Here is a 27,029-nt window from a genome sequence, read left to right as displayed (position 1 = left end):
ATCTAGTTGGCAGCCGGTCACGAGCGGTGTCCCCCAAGGCTCAGTACTGGGGCCACTTCTGTTTAACATCTTCATTGATGATCTTGATGAGCAGATTGAGTGCACCCTCAGTAAGTTTGCAGACGACACCAAGTTGGGAGGGAGTGTTGATCTGTCAGAGGGGAGAAGGGCACTGCAGAGGGACCTGGACAGACTGGATCGATGGACCAAGGTTAACGGCATGAGTTTCAATAGGGCCAAGTGTCGGGTCCTGCATTTTCATCACAACAACCCCAAGCAACCCTACAGGCTTGGGGAGGTGTGGCTGGAAAGCTGCCTGATGGAAAGGGACTTTGGTGTTCTGATGGACAGTCGACTGAACGTGAGCCAGCGGTGTGCCCTGATGGCCAAGAAGGCCAATGGCATCCTGGCTTGTATCAGGAATAGTGTTGTAAGCAGGACTAGGGAAGTCATCCTGCCCCTGTACTCGGCATTGGTGAGGCCTCACCTCGAGTACTGTGTTCAGTTTTGGGCACCTCAGTACAGAGAGGACGTGGAGGTACTGGAGCAGGTCCAGAGAAGGGCAATGAGGCTAGTGAAGAGCTTGGAAAATCAGCCCTATAAGGAAAGGCTGAGGGAGCTGGGGCTGTTTAGTATGAGGAAGAGGCAGCTGAGGGGAGACCCTTACTCTCTTCCAGTACCTGACAGATGCTAACAGTGAGAGCAGGGTAGGTCTCTTCTCACTGGTGACAAGTGACAAGACGAGGGGAAATGGCCTCAAGTTGCGCCAAGGTAAGTTTAGGTTGGACGTTAGGAAACACTTCTTTACAGAAAGGGTGGTTAAACATTGGAATAGGCTCCCCAGGGAGGTGGTTGAGTCACCGTCCCTGGATGTGTTTAAGAGCCATTTGGATGTGGTGCTCGGAGATATGATTTAGCATAGGGTTGTTAGAGTTAGGGTACTATGGTTAGGCTGCAGTTGGACTTGATGATCCTTGAGGTCCCTTCCAACCTGAGTAATTCTATGATTCTATGACTATCAGCTCAGGACAATTTTGACTAACACTCTGCTCAGTATTTCATACATTGTTCAGAACCAATACATCAGATAACCAAAAAAAAAAAAAAGCTCCTACTCCTGGAACAAGGGAATGAAGCAATGAACTTAGCAACAAACAGCAACAAATCAGTTAAATGGCACAAAATCTCTAACTCAGGTAGACAGCAAAACTTCTATGAAGTTTATCATTCCTCATGCCAAATTGCACTTGTTCTAATGTCTGTCAAACTAAAAATGAAGGAAATAAATGAAAAGAAAAAATCTGAATTAACATTCTAGAACTCACTGTGGAGTTTCAGTCCATGTCCAGCTTTTTTTTTTTTAAGCTTGTACAGGAAGCTATTAATAAGACTGAAATGTCAAAATGTGATTTCCATCCTAAACTAGGATATACAGCTACTAGATTCAGGTTCTTGTTCTACTTTTGCCTGGAATTTCACATAAGAATGTTTAATGGGAATGGAGTGTATGAGTGATGAGACACAAGCTGTTGGATGATATCCCATAGATGTTATGTTCAAAGAACAATAGAAGTAAGGGTAAATGTTTTTGCAGTAGACTAAGAAAACACTTCTAGGCATGTCAGCAAATGCATTCACAGAAGTATTCATTCCATAAGCCAATTACCACACAGTCAACAATATTATTGTGTAGATTGTCCAACTGTGTCCCATTAACAGAACAGGAGACTGAAGCAATCCCAGTTCAAGTCTATCAACAGAAAGTTTTCTCACACCACAAAGTAATAAAACAATAGAATATCCAGGACTGGAAGGGAACCGTGGGGATAAACAAGTATGACCCAACACCACAAACCAATTGAACTTAGCTGCTCGTCCAACATATACACCATTATGCTCTAGAACATGACTGTCCAACCTTTTGGCCTGCCTGAGCCATACTGAGCAAACAGGAATTGCCATGGGTCACATAAAATGCATACAAACTCAATGTATTTAAGTAACAAATCTTACATAAAAAACAGGGAGGAACAAATACATAAAACTAATGGAATGTCTGACTTTGTTTTTGTGAAACTAATGCATCAGGTTGGTTCAGTGGCAGTGGTTGCCATTCCTATTGACTTCTCCACGTGTTCATCACAGATTTTTTATTAAATATTACTTTTCCTGTGCTTCATCCTTGACAATAATTGCTCACAAATGTATGTACTGCCGAAAAGTAATGACATGAATAAAGTGTGACGGTGAAGCAAGGGATATTCTTCTTCGGTAAGAGAGAGAGGGCTTATGAAAGTCTGGTAAAGATACATGATTTTTTTTTTTATTTTTTTTTTTTAAGTTGAATGTCTGATGGCAACTATATGCATTTAATGTGAAAATCTGCAAGTAATACATTTTTGTTGGCTGCAAAAGGACTCTCAAATATTTAAAAAAAAACAAAACAAAACAAATTGAAACCAGGAAATCTAATCTCAAACTTCTTTATCAAAATAGAAAGCACATCTGCATATTTTTCACTGTTCATAGAACTGTTTTAGGCAATTTATCAAAATGCATGAAATTATTTGACATAACTTGATCTTGCCATAATTTAAGTTTCATTCTAAGCACTAATATTATCAGAAACATAGTACAGATAAGTTGATTTTCACTTTAAAGACACATGTTTAACTCATTCAAATGAGTGGCCAAATTCAGCAAAAATGCTAAATCTCTGAGCCACTTTTAATCTCCACATTCCGGAACAAATTCTCCTTTTGATTCCAGAAAGGACATATTTCACTTTGCAAAATCTTTTTAGCATTTTACCCTGAATTAGCCACCTTCATTCAGAAAAGTAAATAATGACCCCATAATCAGCATCCATGCTTTTGAGGAACTCCTAAAACTGCTGATGATTCAGTCTGTTGGGTTTTATGAAAGTTACAGTTTTGAAGATTTGCATGACATCCATTTTTAAAGCTTTTACACACAAATTTTCTTGATGCCTGATGCCATGATATTTTATCTGAGTTAGCAGAGGTAATTGCATCATCTTCTATTAATCTTGCAAGTCCCTCTTTTCTTACCAACAATCACTGGGGCACAATCAGTAGCTATACTATGTATGTTGACAAAGAAAATTGCTGTAATGATTTATATTTTTTTTTTTACTGCTTCATATGAAAGAAGAGATTTAGTTGTGTCTTTCAGTGGCATCAAAGTCATTTCTTCAGTGATATCATATTTGTTATCAATATCTCTAACAAAAACAGCAAGTAGAGCTGTATCTGCAGCATAGTAGTTTCATCTATCATCAAAGAATAAAATTTGAAATTAGCAGCTTTACACTCCAAATCTTTTTCAATAGATTTTTCTATTTCTTCACTTCACCTGTCCATAGTCAAATGGACATATAATATATAATTATAATGTAATATAATAAGTCAAATGGACATATAATATTTGTCATAGACAAACTGATTTTAGAAAAATCTGCTTTTTCTTCTTCTATCATAACACATTATATCTGCCATGCTTTCCATCCACCTCTTAACAAACTCACCCTCAGGAAATTGTTTTAATTTCTTTGCAGATTTTCTATCACATGACTAGCTTTTACAACAGAGTTCATGTGAGTTTTAACTTTTTTGAAAATGTTTTGTTGAGGCAACAGACCTTTTTCAGTTCCATTATTTTGTCTTTACGAAGCATTCCTTGATGTGCACTGAATTTGGCAGCATGTTTCTGCATATAATGTCTTTTCAAATTGTAATCTTTGAAAACTGACACTATTTCCTTGCAAATTAAGCACAGTGCCATATTATTTGTCTGTGCTGCACTGTGCCCTCCTTGTGTCCTTCAACCAGGCCAGGCCAGGCTGCTTGATAGGGCAGAGCTGCCACCATGATAATGCAGCAGCAGGAGGCAAGGGCTACAGAGTGAGCTGAGCTGGACTGCAAGTGGGCTACAGGCCAGATATGCCTGCTCTAGACCCCTCTCAATCTTCACAGCCCTCCTTCGATCACTCTTGAAGAGTTTTAAGTCCTTCTTACTCTTCAGCTCCCAAACATGAACACAGTGCTCAAGGTGAGGCCACACCTGTGAAGAGCAGAATTAAACAATCCCTTTCCTCGACCAGCAGTGATAGACCTGATGCACTCCGGGATTCAGATGGTCCTTTTGGCTGCCAGTGCATACTGTCAACTCAGATTCAACTTGCCATCAACCAGAACCCCCACTTCCCTTTCCATGGGGCTGTTCTCCAACCTCTTGTCCCTCAGTCTGTACACATATCTAAATGTGCATCTACATTAACCTATATGGCTACTGTATTAGCATATTATTAACAGTTGCACAAAGATTTTGGTCAGAAATAATATATACCAGTCATACCATCTCTGATGTCAGATCAGGGCACTTCTCCTTCTACTGATGCTAATATCAACAGTGGTTTAAAAAAAAAAAAAAATGCAGGAGAAGAAAAAGATAAAAATAGTCTTTATAAGGATAGGTCCTCAGCAACCCAAAATGTAAGAGAAAATAATTTATTACAAACTGAAGAGACAATTCAAATAACTTACTGTTTTATAAAGACTTTCACTTTTCTAACACTTGCAATTACGGAGTCCGTTTCAAGTTTTATCTGTCAAATTTTGTGACAAGAACACTACTTTTTCCCTCTCTTGCCATTGCTATCTACATCATAGGAAAAGAGAAGATTACTTCTTCATTCACACTTATGAGAGTTAAAATTGCTTATTTTTTTTTCCCAGCCTTGCATACCAGCTAGGGTATGCTTGGATAAACAAATAAGCAGATAGTGAGAGACTCAACTGTCAAGATTAGAGAAATGGATAGTACAGACATGATAAACAAGAGATAACAAATTATAAGAGAGAGATTAAATATTGGTGGAATCAGGCTGTAAATACCACAGCAAGCCCTAAATAGACTGTGAACCTGGAATACTGCAATCACAAAAAATATTCTCTTTTAGGAATACATCTCAGTCACATTTATTTGATATTGAAAGTGTAAAAATATTTAATATCAAATATGCTAAAAATGCAATCAGTCAGTCCCTAATACAATGATATCACATTCTGTTGCACATGCTGTGAAGGGCAGGTTGTTCAGGCTCTCCATGTAGAAGCAGATGTCCCTGGGGTTAACGGTAACTGGTGCAGGATTATGGTGGTACGCAGGCACATGTCACTGCTGGGCTGCTGCCACTCGGCCCTCCCTCAAACTGTGGGAGGAGGCAGGGAAGCCGGCAACACATTCTGCAGGACTGGCTGGGGCCCCCAGGCATTGCCATGGTGTTGCCTTGCTCGCCTCATCTGTCACTCGCCTCTAGCGAAAGCCCCCGCAACAGAACTGACCAGCAGCCCTGGGCAATCGGTTATGAGAAGCGGAACCAGGCCTAAGAGTAGGTGCAGCCCAGACTTGTCAGCCTCGCCTCTACACAATGAAAGCTCATGGAACAGAGTATCCCAGAAGCTGTGCTAAGAAACACGGAAGAGAAGGAAGCGATATCAAGCAATCAGCATGGCTTCACTGAGGATAAGTTCCACCTGACAAAGCTAGTGGCCGTTTATGATTTTTTTTTCCTTAACTCCGCTTTGGTGAAGCCATATCTCAGGTACTGTATTCAGGTTAGGCCTGTCACTACAAAGAAGGAAGAAAAAAAAAAAAGAATGAAAAAAAAGACATTGAGGCCCTTAGAGCATGTCCGGAGAAGGGCAATGAAGTTGATGAGGCGCCTGGAGCACAACTCTTACGAAAAACAGCTGAGAGAACTGGGATTGTTCAGTCTGAAAAAGAGAAGGCTGAAGGAGAGACCTTATAGCTCTCTACAACTATCTGGAAGGAGGTCGTGGCCAGGTGGGGGTTGGAGGAGGGGGGGAACGAGACTCTTCTCCAGCATAACTAGCAATAGGACTAGAGGGAATGGCCTCAAAATGCCAGTTGGATATTAGGAAAAATTTGAAAGAGCAGTCAGGCACTGGAACAAACTGCCCAGGGATGTGGTTGAGTCACTGTCCCTGGAGACATTAAACATTTAGATGTTGTAGTAAGGGATACAGTTTACTGAAGAAATATTGATGGTAGGTTGAATTGGATGATCTTGGAGGTCTGCCAACTTTGGTGATTCTCTGATGGTGCAAATGTATCAGTATCCAAGGGAAGGGCCACTTACCTCATCTACACTTCAATAAGACCTTTGACACAGTTTCCCATTACAACCTTTTCTCTAAATCACAGAAATAAAGATTTGATGGGTGGATGGCTTAATAGATGAGAAACTGATTGCAAGATTGTACCCAGAGCATGGTTGTCAATGGATCAGTGTCCAGATGGAAATCAGTAACACCTAGACAGGTTCAACAAAGCCAAGTGCAAGGTCTTGCACCTGGGCCAAGGCAATCTCCACTATTGATAGAAGCCAGGGGATGAAAGCATTGAGCACAGCTGTGATAAAAAGGACTTGGGGGTACTGATGGATGGCAAGCTGGACATGAGCCAGCAATATGCAACCCTATCCCGGGCTGCATCCAAAGAAGTATGGTCAGCAAGACAAAGGAGGTGATCCTGCCCCACTTCTCCGAGCAGGTGAGACCTTACTTGGAGCACTGCATCCAGATGCGAGTCCTCAGTACAAAAGAGACATGAGCCTGTTGCAGTGTCTGGAGGAGAGCTGCAAAAATAATCCAAGGGATGGAATGCCTCCCAGTGATGACAAGTTTGAGGGAGGTGGGGCTATTCAGTACAAAGAAGAGAAGGCTCTGGAGACCTAACAGTGGCCTATCAGAAGGGGACAGGCTCTTCAGCAGAGTCTGTGGTCAAACAACAAGGGGAAACTGCTTCAAACTAAAAGAGCTCAGATTTAGACTGGGTATAAAGAGTAAGGTTTTTTCTTTTTACAATAAGGTAGTGAAGCAATGGAACAGCTTGCCTAGAGGTGGTGGATGTCCTCTCCCTGGAGACATTCAAGGTCAGGCTGGACAGGGCTCTAAGCAACCCAACTGAACTACAGATGTCCCTGTTCACTGCAGGGGAGCTGGACTAGATGATCTTTAAAGGTCCCTTCTAACTCAAATGATTCTATATTTACAAATATATGTCACATTGATATGGAGTTTTTGGTTAATGCTCAGACTGGAAAGGGATTGTGCAAAACTTAACAAAATGTTAAGTCAATTCTCTTTTATCTAAGGATAACATTTGCACAATTTTACAATTGTAAATTACCCTGTAGTTCACAAAAATTCTTGTTAATTTCAAGACAGTCACCTGCATTCAAATAAAAATAGCCAAGGACTAATAGGAAACTTAGGATTTCAGCCTTGTCTGGATTACAGATTAACAATGATAATCATTAGCAGTTAACTGTTTTTTCCTAAAAAACAAAAAAAAACACCCTATAGTTTACATCATATATATAAAATAGTCAAGCCCAATACTCCTGACAGCCTATACTAAGGTCTTCCAAATATGGAATGCTGCAAGGTGTTGCACTCGCATCAGGGCAATCCTTGACACATGGCATGTATAGACTGCGAGAAGTCTGAGAGCAACTCAGCTGAGCGGGACTTGCAGGTCCTTGTGGACCAAGAACTGGACACAAGCCAACAGCATGCCCTTGCCCAAGAAAGCCAACTGTATCTTGAGCTGCATCAACAGAGCGGTGGCCAGCAGGACAAGGGAGAAGACTGCTCCCCTCCAGTCTGTCTTTGTGAGGCATCCAGGTCTCAGACCCCCAGTACAAGAAAGATGTAGAGACAGAGGAGGTTCAGAAGAGAGCCATAAGGATTAGCAGAGGGATGGAGCACTCTCCTATGAAGAAAGGTTGAGAAACTGGGCTTATTTATCTCAAAGAAGAGAAGGCTCTGGAGACATCTCATTATAGCCATCTAGTACTTTAAAGGAGCTTATAAACAGGAGGGGGAAACAAACAACTTTTTACATGGTCTGATAGCAATAAGACAAGCTTTAAACTAAATGAGGGAAAAATTAGATTAGATGCTAGGGAGAAATTCTTTACTCAGGATGGTGAGGCACTGGAACAGGTTGCCTAGGAAGCTGTGGATATCCCATTCTCAAGACATTGCCCAGGTTGGATTGGACCCTGGGCAACCTAATCTAGCTGTCAGCAACTTTGCATGTAGCAGGAGGGTTGGAACTAAACAATCTTTAAGGTCCCTTCCAACTTAAGCTATTCTATTATATGATTTTGTGATAAGAGCCAAATTCCCTTCTCAATATTTTAAATGCTTACAATGATCTTAGGGTGAATTCACTGAACATCTCTACTTTATCCAACATTTTTAGCTTCAGACTTTTCCAAATGAAAGAGAAACACATAGTACTTACCAAAACAATGAAATAACACTATCAACATTATTTTTATAAAGCACTGAGACACATCATAACTAGATGAAAGTCAGACTTCAAAATGAACTCTAGCTACTTTAAATACAGCCATCTTAAATGAAAGATAGCATTGATGGAGAAGTGGTAAGTTAACACAACACCATAGTATTAATGTCTATTTAGAAAAGGCCTAACTCAAAATCTCACCTGCCTATCCATCAAATGAAATTATTTATGTCTCAATATATCTTACATATTGCTGAATAGCAAGGGTATTTCATTTCAGGAAGAAAAAAATACTGACCAACTGGTTCCTTACTCTACAAAAGGTCTTAAATATCTACTTAGAAAACTATGTACATTTATTTAGGTCTGTGTATTCTAGCATTCTTACGCTAATCATTGCAACGAAGAAAGTTAAGGAAATTGTTTAATTAACTGGGGTTATGGTAGAAGCAGCTAGCAGATGAAATTGCATTACTCTTAAGCTTTTTCTGTGAAACATCCATGAAGGCATGCAAAACAAGTTCCATAGAGAAAGAAATTGTACTATCACAATTGCTAACAGAAAAGCAGAATCTTTTCCTGTAGTTTCAATTCTGTCAAAATTTAAAATCTAATATCTATGCCAGAAAATTTTGGGGTATGCAGCCATTAGTTTTTTGTTTACTCATTCCAGAATTGGTATACAGAACTCGCTTTAGATTTCTTCTTTAATGCTGACTTCAGTGTTTCACAGTATATTTGGCTGACCCAAGAAATCACAGGATGCCATCAAATTCTACTGCCTTCTTTCACTCTCCAACTAAAAAATACCAAGTCTATTCCATCAACAAATACAGGTTTTGTTCTACGTGGGCTTTACCATAACTCAACCTCTACACATTCCTTTGTTTCTCTCTTTACTGGCTTTTACATCGCTTATCCAAACATCAGAGGCACAAAATAGTTCTTTTTCTGCATTTTCACAGTCACTTCATGTTAAGTGTCAAAATCTCTTTTCACTGTATCCTCAGACTGAATTTTCAGTAATTTGAGGTTCCAGCTAATCTTTCTACAAAAATCTCTCTTCCAAACTTAATATGTTTTTCCCATTACGTCAGTTATGTTCCCTTTAGCTGTTCCTTTTTTTTTTTTTTTCCTCCCACGCAGATGCCTAACAGCTTGCTACCGCTTTCACATCCCAAAAAGCTTAATTACGATCAGAAGCGCGAGGTAACACACACACAAAAAAAGTTCACAGTGGTTTCGCTCCCGGAGACGCTGCCTTAACCAAAGCCGCGCCCGCCCACAAGAAGCTGGAACTGGGTAGGCAGTGCACCGCATCGCACCTACCGCATCGGGCCGATCCCGCCGAGGCGCAGGGTCAACCTGGGATGGGACTCGTCGCAGACCGCTTCGCACCCGCCTTGTCCCCCTGGTCCCCACTCACCTGCCCCCACTGAGCGCGCATCGGCTCCGCGCGCCCTCCATCCTCAGCCTCTCCTTTACTATAGGACCGCGGCCGATGCACTCTGCCTCGGCCTCACCACTACCTTTGGCGACGGAACTCGTAACTCAAGTCCTGCGCCATTGGCCGAAGGGACAGCACACTGCTCCACGACTGGCCACTGCGCCCCCTCAGCTGGCAACAACTCGAACCGCGCATGCGCAGAAGTGGCAGCCAGGTCGGCGCCGAGCCCCGCCTCCCCTCCCACCCCGCCAGTTGTCCTGGTGGCGCAGGACGCTAAGCTCTGCATCGCAGGAGCTGAGTGGGTGGGAAGGCCCGTTGCACTTACCGCCCTCCCCCCACCCTCTGCAAGGAAGCTCAGTCAAAAAAAAAAAAAAAATCGCGCACCACTCCCCCCTGAGGACAAGGTGCACCCTACGCGTTGCTACTTGTGAATAGAATTAGCATGGCCTAGCACGATGTAGGCTTAAGCTATTGCCCCTCTTTATCCTTGAAAAGAGCATTTTGTATTGAGGCATGTCCTTGTGCATAAAATTACTGTTTTGCCAATCAAAAGACACCCCTACTTCTAGAGTTCAATGTCTGTCTTCACCAGTATGTCAGCAGTACTCAGCTTCCCTCTGTCTCTCAGGTACTTAAGGAGATGAGGCCGACGCCTCCAGGTGACCTTTATTCCATACTCACGCTCAGGAGTATCCATAACTAGTGTTCCTGCCAATTGCTCCCTCCCACAGTGGAGGACACTGGACACCAACTCAGCATGACTACTGATTTGTGGCAGAGCACTGCTGCATGTACAATTCCTTAAAGAAGGCAACTGTGGCATCCCTGTACCTAGTGGACTGAAGACGTCTGGCCCTACAGGCTGAGAAATAGATAATGGTGTTTCACTACAGTTCTCAGAACCATTCACCTGAATGTTAGCTTTTGATCCTATCCCTTTCTTGAACTGGCTGTGAGAATGCTGTGTATTCTTTCCTGCATGACTCAGCGTATCTGTGGAGTGGACTGAACATACTTCTGAATTTTCAAAAATTAAGGGAGGAAATTTGCAGGCCACAGATCTTCGACAAGCTGTCTCTGCATGAAGCAAACCATAGTTGACATCCTGATTCTGAAGCTTGTGAGAACCATGTTGCTTCTTCTGACACACTCTCAGAACCAATGACTTAGTTGTTTCAAATTGTGGGCACACCTAAAGACATAATAAGAAAAAAAACAGTATTTTCCTCCAGACAGAAGAACACCAACCTTATTCTCCTCTCCCACCCATCCCATCTTTCTTCAACATGGGAATTAAATGAGTAAAATTAGCCTGCAGCAATGCAAACTAGTTGTTAGCCAAGCTGGTAAGCAGGAAACAACTCTGAACCTCAAAGTTACATTCTATCCCTGAGAAGTGAGCGGGGTGCAAGTGAACTATCCCTGGGTAACTTAAACATTAAAAAAAAAGAAAAAAAAAGAAAAAAAAAAAGACACACAAGACTTTAAATCAGAAGTTTAAGTTGTCCAACAGGCATTAATGCCTTCAACACCTGCTGACTTAAAACATTTCAGAGCTGGATCCTATTTCTAAGCTTAGCAGAATAAGTGAACTACACTACAGTCCAAGTATTCCTGAGCAACTACAGCTACGATTGAGAGTAATACAAAGATAATGTTAATTAGGCCTTCAAAATATCCCCCTGGAAACATGTTTTCTTCAGAGACTCTACAACACAAAGATTAACAGATGACCACAAAGTCAGTTCTACTAAAATCAGCTTTCTGTAGAAGACTGTCAATGAAATACAGATTATTGAGCTTTGAAAGACTTTGGGCACTTATTCAAGACTTGCAAATCCTTCTTTTACAGTAGTCTTTATCTTCCAGGGTCTCAAAAGTCAGGTTCAGTTTCTTGCAATTTGTTTTTACCTAGAGTATTCCAACCTGGATGTGGTTATGACAACCACAAACCCCTTTTAGTCTTCTCAAGTTTCTATACAGTCCCTCAAAAACTAAGTGCAAGCTAATAATGAGTAGTGATTGTGTGCTGTACATCTGAACTGCTTGAACCAAAGCCATTCTTTCAGGAATCATGGCTCTAGTTTCCTAATAATTGTATCCTGGCACAAACTTAAAATAACATAAGTGAACAATTGACTTGGACTTCCTTGCTTCAGAGAACACACCACATAGGCTTTACCAGGAGCCTAGCAGTCAAAAGGATCTAAAAGAGTAGAAATTCAGTTGCCAATGAAACAAGTGATATCCATCCATAGAGGATTCAGGAAGTTATAAAACCTACCAATATTTTCTAATATCTTCAGTGCTGTTGACTTCAAAGAAAACACTGGATATTTAGAAGACAGGACAATATGGTTATTTTAAGCTCTTCTAAACAAAAAGCATACATCTTCACAGCAATTATTTCATGCAGTGTTTCAAAAGCCATAGTACTAACTTACCCATATAAACATTACAGGGTAAAATAATAATAATAAAAAAATCATAAAATCATATGAGTTGGAAGGGATACTTAAAGGTTATCTAGTCCAATTCCCCTGCAGTGAACAAGGGCATCTACTGTTACATCAGGTTGCTCAGAGGCCTAAACACCCTGGCCTTTAATGTCTTCAGGGACAAGTTATTCACTACTTCCGCATAACTTGTTCCAGTGCTTCACTACCCTTATTCTTTATATATGGTTTAAATCTCCTCTTTATCGTTTGAAGCCATTTACCTTTGTCCTATCATAAAAGACGCTACTAAAGAAGCTGTCCCCTTTTATCTTACAGGCTAAAGGAATGTTTCATATGGGTTTGAAGCCACACTGCTTGAGTCTACTTTATAAACAACAGAGACACAACATCAATAAACAGAGCTCCCCTAGGTGATAACTACTGTCATACAGGAATAGTCTGCCTTTGCAGCTCCCATTTTCTTTAAAAATAAATAAATAAATAAATAAATAAATAAATAAATGCAAACATATAACTTTGTATTACAAGATATAAAAAATATGGACTCTTAGGACACTGCAACCAGTCCCCGGAATATTCTTCAGACTATAAAAGGAGATCATGAGAGAGAAACTACTCTAAACACACAGAATGAAAAAGATGGAAATTTAAATAAATAGTTCTGAAGCAAAGGCCTCTGCTCCCTAAGTTTTAGTAGTGTCATATTTAAACAAAACATGTTTTTAAACAGGTAACTTTTAGATTTCAGCAATTTTGAGCAGCAAAAAATTTTCTCAAAAGAAAATTTATTATGTGCAGGATCTCCAATTGCCACAGAAAGCAAGCTTCTTCTTCACCAGAAATAGTTTTTCAGAAGACAAATAGAAACTGTGGTCTGTACACACTATAGTTTTATGCCTTCAAATACGCAGGATTTTTTTTTTTTTAATATTTGGATGTGAAGAAACTCATATGCACTTATTTATGCTTTAGGCCTCTATAACGAATTCAGGTCCATGCCGTTGACTTTCCTTATAAGGACACAAAACTCTCTGTTGCGATGTGGGAGAAAATTAAAAAACCCGTTTTTTGCAAGACACAGAAATTGATAACATATACCAACCCAGGTAGCAGAAGTGTTCTGGTCTACAGGCTTCGTAGAAACACATACTGGATTTTCAGCCACATACAGTGGAGTTTCACAGCAATGGATGGGTCCCTCCCATGGTCTCTCAAGGAATACCAGCTCTGCCTTTCTAGTTTTGTGGGTACGCTTCTTTTTTGGAGGCATCAGACAGTATTACAAAACGACTTTGAAGCCTCATGATGCTTGCTAGAACCAATTGGAGGAGGAGAAAAGCACTCTGAGAAGATGATCAAGCACCCTCAAATCTGTTGAAGATAAACAGAAATGGACTTCAACAATTATTTGGAAACCTCAAATAAAGTTTTCGAACAAAACACTAATACAGTAACATTGTATACACATCTCCATATAGACTGTTACTCACCAGTAGTTTTTACATCCTTTATCAAATTCCAGGCAGATTTAGTATATACATAGTAGATATACATAGTAGAATGGGTAGTTAAGTGCTCTAAAGCTTCAAGAAGGCATAGCCAAATACATTGTGGCATAAACCGTACAAACAAGGCAGAAGTGTCTAAGCAGCAAAAGGAGTCCTGTAGTGTTTTGAACAAGGCATAACATTGTAGAAGATATTATTTCCTTATGAAGATGCATATTTTAAATACACAAGCCATAAAGAAAACTTATGGGAATTTTTTCATAAAAATACTTTAGAAATAATTTGAAAGTCATCCATGTTTGATAAGACCTGAGTAAAATACAAAAATATAGAACCAGCTACATTCAAAACTGAATTCAAAACTTAAGTTTGTTTTTTCCATTTAGGAGCAGATTGACAAAGGTGAGCAATTTTAAAACCTTGCAAGAAGTACATTTTCTTGTTGAAGATATAAAACTACATAACATTTTAACTGCTTACTACACATTACCAAAACAACTTACAGCCCCCTTAGCAGATCCCATAAGGTTTTGGGATACAGCTTTAGTATTCACAAACCAGTGAAGTCCAGATGCTCTTTTCTGGAGATCTCTGAAATGGCCGCTGAAGCTGCTCTTCCCTTCCCACAGCAAACACGAATGCATGCACCAAGAGCTAAACTTGGCAGTAAAGCTGGAGTCTCACAGGCTCAGGTTATATAACTTCTGCTGAAACGGATGACACACCACCATCAAACTTAATAACAACCTCCTCCACCAGACCATGCAAACCAGGCTCTTAACTGGTTCTGCGGCCAGGCAGAACCCTATCCTACTTAGTAACCGCCCATTGGTCCGCCTCGCTTCGCCCCGCCTACCGCTGCGTTTCACTGGTCCGGGCCGGCACATGATACCAAGGAACCGCCAGGCGCCAAATTCAAACAGGGAAACGATCGCTACTGGGGGTGGAGGGGGGAGGACGGCGACCGCGACCGGAAGTTCTGAAGCTAACACGTCTCCTGCTCGGCTGGGGAGGGGGTGAGTTGTGACCAAGGCTCAGCGTTCATTCCTTGCCGTACTGTGATCTTGGGCTTTCCCTGTGAGGAGCTGGGTTGCCTAGTGAGGTCTGCTCTGAGAGTTCGGAGGCATATGCCTAGATGGAGGGATCCTGGGAGAGCGGGCGGGATTCGCTGGCAAGGGCGTTGGGGTTGGCAGCACTCGGCAGTCCGGGAGGTAAGGGTTGAAGTTTGGAATCGGTGCTTAGCTTTTTTAATTGCTTAGCTTTTCAGTATCCTGCTTTTTGCTTCGTTCTCATAGCTCTATGGAGTTGTGTGCACCTCGTGTTACTCCCTGCTGCTGAAAGCAGCCTTTGGCCTGTTTAGGAAATTACTTGTTCCTCTCGGGAGTGTGGTTTCCTGGGGGCTGGCTGATAGTTACGCCTCTGTTGTTGTCTTAAGAAGACCTTTCTGTAAGTGAGCAGAGAACCTTGTGAAAGGCTCTGCATATCCCTGAATGCTACAGCCTTCATGTATGTTTCTGTTTCTGGACTTCAGCTGCTGTGCAGCCTCTGAACCCAGTTCTTCCTGCTCACAGAGCAGTTTATCTGATGGATATTTTCCATTTTGTTTCTTTCCAAGTGATTCTTACTGTGAGCTTTATTTTTGTAAAGCCAGTCAAATCTACTAATGCAAAATGCCTTTTTCGTTGTTTGTTTTTGTTCTGCCCACCTTCCCCAATGATAACAATAAGTGTAACTTTTTTTCTTTTCTCTGGTGGCTTGCTGCAAGAGGCAGTCTCTACATCTAATTCTTAAATGGCGTTATATTTTAAGTATTGTTCTCAGATTTTTATCCTGAAAGCAGTATCTGAATTTGACCTCCATTCCTTTCTACTATATAATCTAAATTATTTGTCACCCAAAAATTTGAAATTTAAGTTGTTTACTGCTCTATCATGAATCTATCTAGTGCTACACAAATCTATAGAAGGAATGACTAATGCACTTACTTTGCCTTTATTTTGGTGTGCTAACTTCTGCTTTTATTATATACTTCTAACGTTCAGGGCAATTTCTGCTTCCCACATCTTGTACCAGCTCTTAAATCCATTTTTTGTTTTAGGTCATCATCTGTTGCATACAGCAAAGTGCTATTTCTGTATTCTGGTTTCTCACCCCTCCAGCTTACTGGCTAGTGCTGGTCAAGTCACCTCACAGCTAAGTATTAGCATCTGTAAAGCAGATATCACAGAACTGTAGAGGCTGGAGGGGATATCTAGAGGTCATTGAGCCCAACCTCGCTGTTAAAGTAGGTTCCCTACAGTGGCTCACACAGGGAAGCATTCAGGTGGGTTTTGAATATCTCCAGAGAAGGAGACTCCACAGCCTCTCTGTGCAGCCTGTTCCAATGTGCCATCATTCTCAATAAAGAAATTCTTCCTTGTGTTAGCCTGGAACTTCATATGTTCCAGTTTCTGCCTGTTGCTCCTAGTTCTTCTGCTTTGCCCTCCCTGTTGCCCCTAGTTCTACAGCTTTGCCCCCACTGACTTGACTCCTGTACTTCAGATATTTATAAACAGCAGACTAAAATGAGGAAACTTATTTCTCTAGGTCTGAGAAATTAGAGGTGGTAGATAAATACAGAGCTAAGGAATAATAGAGAAGAAAAACAAAAGGGTATCATAGATACATGGAATTGTAGGGGTTAGAAGTGACCTCTGTAGATCAAGTCCAACCTCCCTGTTAAAGCAGGTTCCTCATACAGGTAGACATCCAGACAGGTCTTGAATATCTCCAGAGAAGGAGACTCTACAACACCTCTGGGAAGCCTATTCCAGTGCTGTATCACTCCGACAGTAAACAAGTTCTTCTTTCTATTAGTATAGAACTTCCTGTTGTCCCAGTTTCTGCCCATTGCCCCTTGTTCTATTGTTACTTGCCACCAAAGAGTCTGCCCCCATCAACTTCACTCCTGCACTTGAGGTATTTATAAGTAGTTATGAAATCCCCTCTCAGCCTTCTCTTCTCTAGACTGAAGAGTCCCCAGGTCTCTCTCAGCCTTTACATATACAGGTATACATGATTTCCTTGTTATTACATACATCATGGCTCTCTGCTTCTGATGCAAATATTTACTCTGCAAATATTTCTCATATCATGCTTCCACAAGCTGTTGATAAAAGAGATAAAGTATATTTTCCTGTTGCCTAGTCAATCTTGTTGTAAACTTTCATTTTTGTTTTTCTTTCTCTGTTTTCTAGCAGCACGGAAATTGCTAAAAACATGTGCGCTGTGAAAGACCTGTGATGTATTGGTTGACCTCTTTTATCTATTCCTACTGTCTGTGCACTTATGTTGTATCTTTTGTTTTGCAGGACTTGTTCCTCTCATTTTCAATGGAGAGTAACTGTATAGATAAATAATGAGGACCAGCCCTCGCAGGCCCTTAATTCTCAAAAGAAGAAAACTGACCCTTCTACAGAAGGAGGTATCCAGTACTTCAGGTAGAGATGAGAACAGTGGTCACAATGAAAAGACATCTAAGCAGGAGCACAGCCAGGAGGACCAGAAGGACAGCCAATGCAGAGACGAAATAGACTGTGGCCTGCAGAAATTTCCAGCGGGAATAAAGATAATGAACCATCCTACGATGCCCAACACACAAGTTGTGGCCATCCCTACTAATGCGGATATCCAGAGCATCATAGAGGCCCTGACAGCAAAAGGAAAAGAATGTGGCAACAATGGGCCCAATAAATTCATTCTCATTAGCAGTGGGGGAACTTCTCGTTCACCAGGTTTGATACTATCACAGCACCTTCACTCAGTGGAGAAACCTAGCACAGTGGCTAGGTCTTCAAATAGTCAAGTAAGAGAGAAGAATATTTTACAGACACCTGATCTTGCTGGAGGATCAATGGTCTGGCATTCAGGAATTGATTCTGCATTTGCACAGAAACAGGAGAACAGTATGTAACCCTTACCCTTTTCTCCTTCTGAAAGATAAAGAGATGCAAATTGGGACAATGAGCATAGTACTTGGATCTCAGTATGCAGCAGTGAAAGTTATTCAATTAACTACAAAGTAGTTGTGCATATGTAATGGAATCTGAGGGATCTTGATGGATATACTTTGAAAGAAATAGTCCTGGCATTTGAAAAAAGCAAAATTTCTGTACTGGATAAAAACAAGTGGGGTGAGTTGGAGGGAATTCTAGTCTAGAAGAACAAAACATGAGGCGAGGGGATCATGAATGGAGTGCCTTAGTCAGTGACAAAAGGGGGCCTAGACCTTTGAAAGAGAAGTGATTCAGACCCTTTTATTACCAAGTAGCAAGTATTTCCTTCTTGGCTGTCTCTTGAAGCTGGTGGGCAAATGTTAGAAATTGGATTGATTTTACTTTGACTTCCTTCTCAGATAATATTTGTATTTGGAATTTAAAACTGCTACAGCCCAAATCTACATAGCTAATCTTATCCCACAGGATAGTGCTGAGAGGAACCCATAGACAGCTCCAGTAGCTGTATTATTAAAAACAACCCCACTATAAATAATAAAACATTAGTTTTCTACTGTTGATGTTCAAAACCATGGAGAATTTTTGATTGCTACTTGGGTTGTGTGCTAGGTTGGAGTTTATGCCACTTTCCTTGACTTTTGTTTACTTAGTTAATCCTTCAGCTAAAAATGCTTGAATTCTCAAAGTGCTGGAGTCAACACTTTCCTGTTTTGGTTGAGAACAATCATTTGGTTTGAATGTCATGATTTGTTTGCTTTAGGAGTTTTTTTTGTTGTTTTTAATGTTACAGCTTTTTTCAGGAATTGGGTAGATACACATGCAATCAGGAACTCAAGGTATATACACGAGAAGCTTTAGCTTTGCAAAACCATCTTGTTCCTATCCTGATTCAGGGATATGTGTTAGTACTTTCCTTTTGGCACTTGAGATGAAGGAAGAGGGTTACTTGTAAATAAGCAGAGCTTTGGGCTTGTTTTCCCAACAGGCAGTGGTGAGACAATGAGCTCTGTGCTGGATAATAGTCTCACTAACATTCAGTGGCTGGGGAAGATGAGAACTGATGGACTAACTCCCTGTTCTGTGAAGCAAGGCATGGAGAAAGAGAACCAGATGCCTCTACGAGAAAGAATGAAGGTAAGTAGGAGAGGACAACAGTATATGCTAAAACTTTTGTTGAGGATGCAATCCATCTGGATTAGAAGATTTGCAAGAACTAGACGTGACAATCTCTAAGTAATCTGAGAACTCCCTTTACCAATTTAAATAGCAGTACAAGGAATATCCAGCCCTTGTCGACTATTCAAGCACTCATACATTGTTTCTTCTGTCTCTCAGACTGAGGATTCTGCTGCTGTTGCCATTCCCTCCTCCTCTTCCTCAAGGCAAGATTCAGTATCAGAACGACCTCCATACTCCTACATGGCCATGATCCAGTTTGCCATCAACAGCACTGAAAGGAAGCGTATGACTCTGAAAGACATCTATACCTGGATTGAGGATCATTTTCCATATTTTAAGCATGTGGCTAAGCCAGGTTGGAAGGTAACAAGCAGGCCATCAAGTTCCAGTTGGCCACAGGGTGAAACTATCATAAGCCTTGCAGCTGAAAATGAAAAGTTGTTTCCCAGCCTGCAGAACGAGATTGAAATTAATTTAAAACCCCACCCCAAATATCTTCTCCTTTCAAATGTTCCATATTTGAATTTTTTTATTCTTTTTCTCATTCCACTTAGGCAAGGTGGTGGGATGTTTGATCACTGAAGTAAGAATGAGGATCTTGGGAATAAAGAGAATAAGAGACTTAATGGTAGAGTTGGCTGGGTTTGCAGTGAATAAGAATGTCCACTTTGGGCTTTGGAATGAAATCTTTCTGCTAGGACAGTCACATTTGAGATAGACCTTTCTGTGCTGATAATAAAAATGCTGTTTTTCAACTTCCTCCTTGTTCCTTTCTCCACAGAACTCTATTCGGCATAATCTGTCCCTCCACGATATGTTTGTCCGTGAGACATCTGCTAATGGTAAAATCTCATTCTGGACTATTCACCCTGATGCCAACCGTTGCCTAACATTGGACCAAGTGTTTAAGGTGAATGCTTCATGCAAAGAAAATGGGACAGCCTATCCAGTCCCTAAATGCCACACTAAACAGATGCATTTTAATTTGAAAGGAAAGTTGATATTCAGTGGCATCAGCCTCTATGTAGAAGCTAAATTCAATTGCTTCTTCTGAAAAATAGATGATCTCTCTATTTGGAGGAAAAAGAAAAGGTGGCTTTTGCTGCTGGAGCTTCTTTGGGATGCATTCATTCTTCAGGTATCACGCCAAATGTATGAGCTTGTTCGATCTGTTTCCATAGGACTGCTGCAAACATCTAATGAGAAGCTTTCCACTGAATTAGACCAGTATTTCCTCTGTTGTTTGACTAGACACTCACAGGATGAAATTGTTCTATCCCAGCTGGAAATTTAGGAAATTTTTCAGATTTTTTTAAGATGTGTTTAGTCTCTTCTATGTTCTGTGCGATGGGAAGGCAGATTCATTCTCTGGTTTGCTCAGATTATGCTAGATTAATTTGTCCCTTTTTACTGTTGGTAATTTCCTCTTATTTTTCTCCTTCTCACTGCCTTGCTGCCACTAGCCGCTGGACTTGGGGTCAACATCGTCTGAGCACTCTGAATCAGTAAGACTCTGGCCTGGGCCTTGGACTTCTAATCTCCTCTTGCTAGAAAAAGATAAGAGATTTGGGGAGGGGAACAGAATCACTGTTGCACATGATCATACAGCTCTGTACAGCCATTTTTGGGGAACGGAGTCAAGCTAATTACCTTCAAGTTATATGTCTGGTCTACAGCTGGCAAGAGCTGTACAGTTTTGAGCAATGAGAAGTCTACTGCTAAAATAGGCTGCAGTGGACAGCTTTCTGAGACTTCAGAGAGAGCTGAGACAGAGGGTTCAGGTACAATCTTCACCTCTGTGAAAGCAGTCCCAGCCTGTTCTGAGTTTCAGAATCAGGGAGGATAGGATCTCTCTGTGCTCCTTTTTAGCTTTTGGAAACCAGCTGTACTGTGAAGGATAAACCTGTTTGCTGTCTCTTGAACTCGGCAATTTTAACAATGATGGATTTTTCAATGAATTAATCAGACCCTATTTGTCACCACTACAGCCCTGGGCCTCATTCCTTCTGCTTAGACCATTGGCTCCTCCAGTGCCTCTGCTTGGTTTTCAGGTCTATGGTTTGTATAGAGATAAAATACACAAATAAATGTATGCTAATCACATTTCTGTACTGAGGACACCCAAACAAGGTCAGCTCTACTGCAGAGTCTGTTGTTGGAGCAGCTCTGTCATATCATTTCTGTTTCTGTGTGAATTTTTAGTAGCTAGCCTTGAGATGGCATGGCTGTAAAACAGCAAGTATCACAGAGATAACACCCAGCACTCATGCTGGCTCTAGTGGCTGCTTTTTCTGTATTAGCTCAGTACAGGCTTCTGATTTGCAGTTCTGAACAAGGCAGCAGAACAACGATGAATCCTTTTATTCTTCTCTCTCCTCTTTCTTATTTCACAATGTTTGCAGCAGCAAAAGCAACATGTTCCAGATCCCCAGAAGAATATGGGAAGCAACAATAGCAGCAAAACTGAACCCCAAAATGCACGTGAGTGTCTACTTCAGGCTAGACTAAAAAGAATAATTCCCATAAATTTCAGGTGCTTTCACAGATTTCCATAGGATTAAAATGTTAATTGTTATCCAGATTTGCCTGCTTAAAGGCTTCCTACAGCTGCTCCCATCCCTCAGCTCTGGAGCTAAAAGTAGTGCTGCTGTCTCTGAGAGAGGATGTGATAGAAAGATGGAGGGAACTAGGTGCTCAAACCAAGTGACAACAGAGCTTGCCCCAGTTTGAGGTCTAGGACCTATAAAAAAGGCTATATTTTGCTCTTCATCAGGGCTTCTGTCTTGGGATTTGTATCCTCAAAACTAGCAAAGAAGGCAAATGAAAGTAATTGATCAAATGGTTATCTGGAAGTATTTAGAAGCACTTCCTGTTAGGTGTCTGGTTCACCATATGTGGTGAAAGAAGGGTAGAAGGCTAGCAAATCTATTATTTTCTTTTCCAGGACGAAAGATGAAGCCTTTGCTTCCTCGCATCAACTCCTACCTTGTTCCGATCCAGTTTCCAATGAGTCAGCCTCTCGTCTTGCAGCCTTCTTTGAAGGTTCCTGTATCTGCGGTACAGGGAGCGTCCCACAACAGCTCAGAGACCTTCCGAAGCAATAAACGTGTGCGCATTGCTCCAAAGGTTGTTTTCTTTGTTTTTGTTTTTTTTCCTTCTTTGTAGGAGACTGGTGAAATGAGTGTTTGTGTTTTGTATGGTTTGTTTTCTACATAGCTATTTTCTTCCATGGACTGGTTTTTCTTTTACGCATCTTTACTGGGTCCTCCAAGCATGTAAACTTCTGGCTAGGTGACAATACTTGGTTTTCCTTTTCTGTCTCTATTGTGACTATACTTGCTAGTTGATTTGCTGTATGTATGTTACTTTAATTCACTAGAGGAGTGGGTGCTCTGGATTGAAAAGTCCAGACCATGTTTCTTCCCTGCTCAGATGAAAAGAAACAGGACTAGAGGAAATGGCTTTCTTTTGCCCCTGAAACACTCAGATACTTTTTTATAGTTCTAAAGAGGAAGCTGTGTTATAAGGCATTGCTTCTGAAAGAGCATTTATTTACAAGTATAACATCTTTCTAGAGGCTTCTAATAAATGTTTTTTGCTAGTTTTGTGGAGTTCCTTGGTGTTCTGAGCTGAAGAAAAAATGTAATCGAACAGATCTTTCTCTTTGTGTCTCAGTGACTGTCTCAGACACTTAGGCATCGTTAGGCTTCATCTCGTTCCATTCTTTCTAGCATTGATTCTGTTTTCCTTTATGCATCTGCTCATTTATATTCTCTCCTGCTATGATTTCTTTTCTCCTGTGCATTTTTCTTTCAATAATGTTTTGATAATTCTTTTATTTTTCCTTGATTTCTATGAAATATGACCTCATTCTTTTTGTTATTGCATACATAAATAGTGTAAGGAGGATCAAACACAGAAATGTTAAGCTGCCTGTCCTAGAAGCTGCTCGTAGCAGATGTACTCTAAAGGGTGTAACTTCAAGACAATTAGCTAAAATCCTTCCCATTATGATCTGTAGATTTGTCTGTGTCAATTTCAAAGGTAGATCAATGTCTAGCTGTTATTACTGCTACCTCACTATGAAGATCCTCCTGTTATTAGTCCTGCTGTCCATAGTTGCTGGTCTTTCTTTTCTATCTTCCACTGTCATTTGCATTTTGAGTGGTTAAAATTCTTGTTTACTGACAGCATGTCACCTGTTTTTTTTGTAGATGTCTCTCTCTATTGAAGAGTCACCCTCTTTACCCATGGCTGTGGCCAAGGAGGAGAGCCAATTTGATGAAGGATTTTTTTCCCCAACACATTCTCTGAAGGAGAACAACCCTCAGCTTGGTGAGGAATCATCTTCTTTCCCTGAGGCACTCTGTATTAAGGAAGAGGAAAGCTCACAACTGGGGGACTGGCTGTCCCCTTTTGCTTCAACCATAACTGTAAAGGAAGAGCCAGACTTGTTTGTCCCAGTCTCAGCCATGACAGAAAAGAAACGTTTCACTATACTGAAGTCACCATCTAAGGGTGTTTCTGACGCATTAGTTATAAAGAGATGTGAGAGGCGGGAAATGAGCAGATCCAGAAGGAAACAGCGCCTAGCACTGCCTTGCTCAGAAGAGCCTGTCGTTATCTTTCCAGAGAGCAATGAATTTGATCATCCGTTCCAGTTAGGGGCAGACCTCCCCTTACTGCAGGAAAACCAGCCTCTAGAGAATGTATCACAGCTGAGATGCCTGCAGGAGGAAGAGGGGCCTTTTAAAACACCAGTCAAAGAGATGTTCAGCAAGTTGCCAGTTTCTTCCACTCCCTGCAAAGTCCCGGCAACTACTACCCCTCCACTAGGGGGCCTTGACCCCTGGAAGTCTGCATCATCAGCCAAGAGAGGTAATGAGCTGGATTTCAGTCCAGTGAGAACCATTCAGCTGCCGATCACACCCTTCCAGGAGAACCAGGACTTGCTGGGTTTTAACAGCACGCCCCTTAAAAATCCTCTCCCTGAGTCCTCTTGGGAATTGCTCAATACGGAATCTAACGACACAGTGCACAGACCCCTCACAAGCTCTCCATCTTTTATTCACAAATCTACTAAGCAGTTGCCCCTTGAACTACCAGCCTCTAGTCTTACTGAAAACCGATCACTCATGGAGGGCCTGATTTTGGACACCATGAATGACAGTTTGAGCAAAATCCTTTTAGATATCAGCTTTCCTGGTCTTGAGGATGAAAACTTAGGAACAGACATTAGTTGGTCTCAGCTTATACCTGAACTGAAGTAAACTGTCTAGAAGACTGAATTTGGCTTATTTGGATTTTACAGAAAGCACTCCTCTTCCGAGATCTGTTCACGTAATCAAAAGCAGACAGTCTTTTTAGACAATTCCTTCATTTGTGGGAGTACTGACTCCTGCTAAGCTGGGAAATGGGCCGGTTGGCTGCTATGAGCTGCCTTTTTGAGCTGCAATGGACTATTTTATGTGGGTCAAGATAGAAGCTCTCTAATCTGGTGCTAGAGTGGAGAGTCCCTGGAGAGGGGTTAGCATCTAGATAGCCCTGACCAGCCCTGGCTAATCGAGGTATGAAAGGAAACGGGTACATCCCTCAATTATGTCCAATAGAAAGGCTCTGAGCACTTCCACCTTCTCTGTCCTTACTTTTACTTTGTTCTCATCTTATTTAGCATCTTCTGTGTAGGTTTAATGGCTTTAAGCCCCATATATTCCCTAAATTACTAGCCCTTTATTACAATAGTAATTTTATTCTTGTAGAGTTGTTAGGGGAATATTTGAGTTGGTAAACGATTTAGCTTAGCGTTGTCCATATGTTCCGCCTGCCCTGTATTTCTCTAGATGAGAGCCCAAAATACCATTTTCTTTTAGTCCAAAAACACATTGGCCTTGAAAGTTGCCAAGGCAGAAATCTGAAGAATCATCTATATGTGACTGAGTGACTACTCAAGCTAAATAGGAAAGAAATTGTTAACTGGATTGCAGCATGAAATCTTGGTTCATTTTTCCTTCTCAGCTCTTCTTCCCTTCCCAGGCTGGAATGGAGGAGAGCTGTAACTCTTTTGGTTCCATAGTCCTATTAATATGTACGTAGAGGACTTGGTGGAGTCACAGTTGCAGTAAGATGGATTTCTACAGAATGGTTAAAGCAGCTTTCATTTCAGACATCAGCTGAAAACGTGAAACAGAACCTGTAAAGTGAATACTGGTATTTTCACTGGCAAGTGACCCCTGGGAATGAAAGGTATGTTTCTCCCATTGCAATAGGGCTACTCTTCCCACTTCTTTAGATCTCATGTCAAAAGAGGAAATGGCCATGGAAAGACCTAATCCTTCTGCTTCCAGACAAATGATGACTCGTGCATCTACATACTCAATAAAGTTTTTGCAGGAGCGCAGCTGAGTATCATCTTTCCTGCAGCCACTTTTAGCAATGTGCTTTGGCTGGACCACGGTATGAACACATGCTTTTGCTTGCCTTGTCGTGGGCTTTAGCCTTGGATCTTAGTTCTGGGGAAAGAGACAGGTTGCTGTGGGAGGGGAGAGTATCAGTGTGTTGATACTCTCTTGATAATGTGTTTAGTACAAATCTGCATTTCTAAGACCCACTCCATACAGAGGTGCTGTTTTGTGAGAAGGGGTTGTTTATGAAATAGCTTCAGTAGCAGTCTAAGCAACCACAGCCACGATCTGGGCAAACTTCAATGTGTGTATCACTACTTACAAGACATCAGTAGAAACACCTTGCCTCAGAATCTTCCCCAGGTCTTAGTGACCTTTCTTGGTACGGTGCCAATGACAGTTCCTGAAAGTCTCTTTCTGCCTGACGTCAGTAAGTTATCCTGAAATTTTCTTTTACCTCAGGCAACATAATTTCTTGGAATCTCTTTGTCCTACCTGAAGCACTGAGGGTAGGAATGAAATTCCTTTAAGCAGTCATAGAGCTTGAAAAGCTATAAGAAATCAAAAAGGAATGGAGAGGCCAAGCATGTACTTTAGGTTTTTCACCCACAGCTGTATCACAAGAAGCTCCACTACAGATGCTGAGGGAAAGCGCGTTAGGTTGAATTCTCTGTTTTGGAATTCAGGATATGTCTGTCTAATGCATGTGTGATCTCTGGTCTGTCTTACACAATGATCTGGTACGAAACACGGAGCAAGTCCACTTCTGGTGGGCTAGAGAACTACAGACTCTGATGTTGTGGGCCAACATCATAAAATAGGAGCCATTACTTTTGGAGCAGCCTGCGTGTGTCTAAGAAATGATGCACAATGCAGTTGCTCACCACCTGCTGACTGATGCCTAGCCAGTCACCTGAGTAATGGCAGGTGACTATTACAGCCAAAACCAGGACACTATTTGCTCTTATTCCATACCATTTACATCGTGCTTTCCGGTCCCACTCTTGCCAACGTACCCTGGTTAATCACCACCACCTTTGCTCGGTTCCATCAAAATTCATCCTTCGTTAATCTGAGTAACTTACCAAAGTAATATTGATACAGCAACCACACTAGTGATGACATACAATCTCATATAGCAATTAACATATGGGGGCGTCTTCAAAAGTAATGCTTCCTATTTTATTATGTTGGCCCATGCTGTCTAAGGCAGATGTTGGTGGTATGGCAGTAGAGGCTGAACCTTCCTGCTAATATTCCGTTACATTTTGTTGCTGTGTGACAGATGGCAGCTTAGGGGCAGTCTGGCAAAATGGCGTCAGACATGCGAGTGCATATGAAGCAAAGATGTGGAATTGAATTCCTCCGTGCAGAAGAAATTGCATCCGTTGACATTCATCGACGCTTCCTGAGCGTGTTATAAATTAGAAATAGTGGATGTTAGTGCAGTGGAGCAGGGGGTGGTGCATTTCAGCAGTGACAGCAACAGTGAGTCACCTCTGCTGGTGCAGATTTTTACAAGTGCAGCATTCTCGTTTGTGGCTGGCAAAGATGCATAGCTAATGGTGGTGACTATGTTGAAAACTACTGTTCTGTAGCTCTGTCACACGTTGGGCTCTTCATATCTGTTGTAGTTTCCAAGGAAAAAAATAGGAGGCAGTACCACTGGCTGTTCT

The 27,029-nt window shown here is 41.3% G+C and overlaps 3 protein-coding genes across 11 annotated transcripts in view; 1 reads left to right on the top strand and 2 right to left on the bottom strand.

Moving 5' to 3' along the window:
- TULP3 (TUB like protein 3) overlaps positions 1-13,391 on the bottom strand; it is a 39,058-nt gene extending 25,667 nt beyond the window's left edge. For 2 of the 5 annotated variants that reach the window (XM_010717222.3, XM_010717246.3), the window contains exon 1: positions 9,791-10,381. In XM_010717222.3, coding sequence (XP_010715524.1) covers positions 9,791-9,831 — 41 coding nt within the window. In that variant the 5' untranslated portion in view covers positions 9,832-10,381. The other 3 variants (XM_031555584.1, XM_010717237.3, XM_010717229.3) reach the window with 3 other exon arrangements.
- On the bottom strand, positions 10,377-14,665 carry RHNO1 (RAD9-HUS1-RAD1 interacting nuclear orphan 1). The gene is made up of 2 exons (XM_031554140.1): positions 14,549-14,665; positions 10,377-11,003 (listed from the first exon to the last, which is right to left on the bottom strand). The coding sequence occupies exons 1-2, from the start codon at positions 14,663-14,665 to the stop codon at positions 10,377-10,379; spliced, it is 744 nt and encodes a 247-aa protein (XP_031410000.1).
- On the top strand, positions 14,659-26,150 carry FOXM1 (forkhead box M1). Of its 5 annotated transcripts, none has more exons than XM_010717184.3 (9): positions 14,659-14,794; positions 17,129-17,722; positions 18,759-18,907; positions 19,109-19,315; positions 19,734-19,862; positions 20,416-20,509; positions 21,344-21,433; positions 21,897-22,078; positions 23,167-26,150. In XM_010717184.3, exons 2-9 carry the CDS (start codon positions 17,176-17,178, stop codon positions 24,220-24,222), a joined length of 2,454 nt encoding a protein of 817 aa, XP_010715486.1. In that variant the 5' UTR covers positions 14,659-14,794; positions 17,129-17,175; the 3' UTR covers positions 24,223-26,150. The 5 variants fall into 5 exon arrangements, with proteins under 5 accessions (XP_010715486.1, XP_010715493.1, XP_031411434.1 ...); XM_010717191.2 differs by lacking the exon at positions 14,659-14,794 and adding an exon at positions 14,801-14,989; XM_031555574.1 differs by lacking the exon at positions 14,659-14,794 and having other exon boundaries at positions 17,176-17,722; positions 20,416-20,457; positions 21,358-21,433.
- The last annotated feature ends 879 nt before the right edge of the window (positions 26,151-27,029 follow it).

This window comes from Meleagris gallopavo, chromosome 1 (assembly GCF_000146605.3).
Source record: "Meleagris gallopavo isolate NT-WF06-2002-E0010 breed Aviagen turkey brand Nicholas breeding stock chromosome 1, Turkey_5.1, whole genome shotgun sequence".
NCBI lineage: Eukaryota > Metazoa > Chordata > Aves > Galliformes > Phasianidae > Meleagris > Meleagris gallopavo.
Note: the sequence above shows the minus strand (reverse complement) of the source record. Positions and strands in the feature narration are given on the sequence as shown.